This window comes from Amphimedon queenslandica, unplaced genomic scaffold (genome assembly GCF_000090795.2).
Source record: "Amphimedon queenslandica unplaced genomic scaffold, v1.1 AMPQUscaffold_11358, whole genome shotgun sequence".
NCBI lineage: Eukaryota > Metazoa > Porifera > Demospongiae > Haplosclerida > Niphatidae > Amphimedon > Amphimedon queenslandica.
The window spans coordinates 1-1,908 of record NW_003548399.1 but is presented as its reverse complement, the minus strand read 5'-3'; the positions used below and the strand labels follow the sequence as shown (position 1 = coordinate 1,908).

Sequence of the window (1,908 nt, the reverse complement as noted above, 5' to 3'; positions counted from 1 at the left end):
GCATGCTGAGTGCATGAGCTGACAAGCATTTTTGAGCTTCTTTTGAGGTGATGTATTACTAATAATAGCAGTCTTGGTATCATGTAATTGTGTTACTAAAAATAGCAAGCTGATTACTCACTGCAGTGGCTTTGTTTGTATAATGGTACCAATCATAATTATGTTTAAATCTTGCTAAAACATTTTTTAAAGGTATACTAAAATTCAGCAATTAAAAATAATAATGTATTATAATCAGCAATTCAGCATCACACAAACTCAGTTATTATTAATATCAGTTAATTGTTACGACGAGTTTTCATCTCAGAGAACTTGAGAGAGTAGCTATTACCTTTCCACCCACGCCAGTTAATTCCATTTTCCCCACTAGCATCAGTTGGATTAGTATAATAACGACCATTGAGATGAGAATAATTACAATGTTCAAACCACCAAGCACCTTCACGTTGTTGAGGACAAGTATTTGAGAGTTTGTCATTATCACGATCTCTTGTTGAGAATTTCTTTCCACTGTGATAGGCCAGACTATTCCCAGCAGTACCAGAGTATCCTTCTGCTGTTAGTGTATATTCAGTACTACCATCACTAACATTAAATGTAGAGTATTTAGCATAAGCTTTGTTGTTACTAAAGTCTCCCAGGTCCACTCTTAGTGTGTTTGATCCTTCTTTAGTAAGACGATGAATCTTGCTCAATCCTAACCAAAACTCACCAGTAAGGTCACCAAATCCATTCTCATAGTCAGTCCAGTATCTATAGAAATCAACAGATCCATCTTGTCTCCTCTGAAATACAGTCCATCCACCACCATGAGTCTCCATATCACAGTATACCTGTGATCCAATAGTGTATAATTATAAAGTATAATACAATCAAACATTACTTGGAAAGCTGGTCCATCATCTGGTGTTATAGGGTATACTCCACTTTGGTTTTTTCCTAGTTCTTTCCATGCTTTACAATCAGTTGGCATTACACATTCTAAAGGAAGAGAAGAGAAAATCACAGAATAGTATTGAATATCTTCATAGTAATCATAAACTTTATAATTGGTATTATTGTACCTGGTATAGCATTAACACTAGTGTTAGTAACAAGTGGAAAAGTTTTCTTCTCCTTCTCATCATCAGGACAGTTTCCATTGACAGTATTAATAATAACAATTATTATCATTAAACTGTACATCAGTTTACCAGCTAACATCATCTTGAGTAGGAGTTACTTATATCTTCTATTGAAAAAGAGAGATCAGAATAAATCTTAAAGTAAAGAGTGATTTTCCTCCTTTTATAATGAGTGAGTAAGTGATTCTGCTTGTAGGAGTATTGTTGTGTTAAGAATGAACCATAATGTTTGGGTTGTAGTAGAAATAATGTTTTAAGCTTATTTTCATTAGCATTTCTATTTAAAATGGTTGTTTAAGTTTTTAAATTAACATTAGTCAGCATTTCTTTATTAAGAACATGTTTACTCGAAGCAACGTTCTGTTAAAATAAGTCATTTTAAATAAAATATATTATTTTAAGAATAAAATAAATTTTTGTTTTCTTCTTCTTTTGTTATTGAACCATTATCATGGAAATGTCATTTACCACTCACTTTATTGCTAGTAAAATGATTTATAAGTTGTATTATGATATCAATCACTGATGAGGTTTAATATTGTTAGAGAATAACTTTACTATAAAAGTAACAAAATAATCTAAATACACTAAGTAATAACTGATTCTACACAATCCTGTCACACACACATTATTTGTGTTTAATTGTTACGACAAGTTTTCATCTCAGTTAACTTGAGACTATAGCTATCTCCTTTCCAATCATACCATATGATTCCATGCCAGACACTAGCTCCAGTTGGATTAGTATAATAATGACCATTGAGATGTGACTGATGGCAATGAC

The 1,908-nt window shown here is 32.0% G+C and overlaps 1 protein-coding gene across 1 annotated transcript; it reads right to left on the bottom strand.

Annotated features, from left to right (window-relative positions):
• Positions 1-160: 160 nt before the first annotated feature.
• LOC100632218 (fibrinogen C domain-containing protein 1-like) lies at positions 161-1,256 on the bottom strand. The gene is made up of 3 exons (XM_020005497.1): positions 1,065-1,256; positions 884-981; positions 161-833 (listed from the first exon to the last, which is right to left on the bottom strand). The coding sequence occupies exons 1-3, from the start codon at positions 1,204-1,206 to the stop codon at positions 279-281; spliced, it is 795 nt and encodes a 264-aa protein (XP_019861056.1). The 5' UTR covers positions 1,207-1,256; the 3' UTR covers positions 161-278.
• Positions 1,257-1,908: the final 652 nt, after the last annotated feature.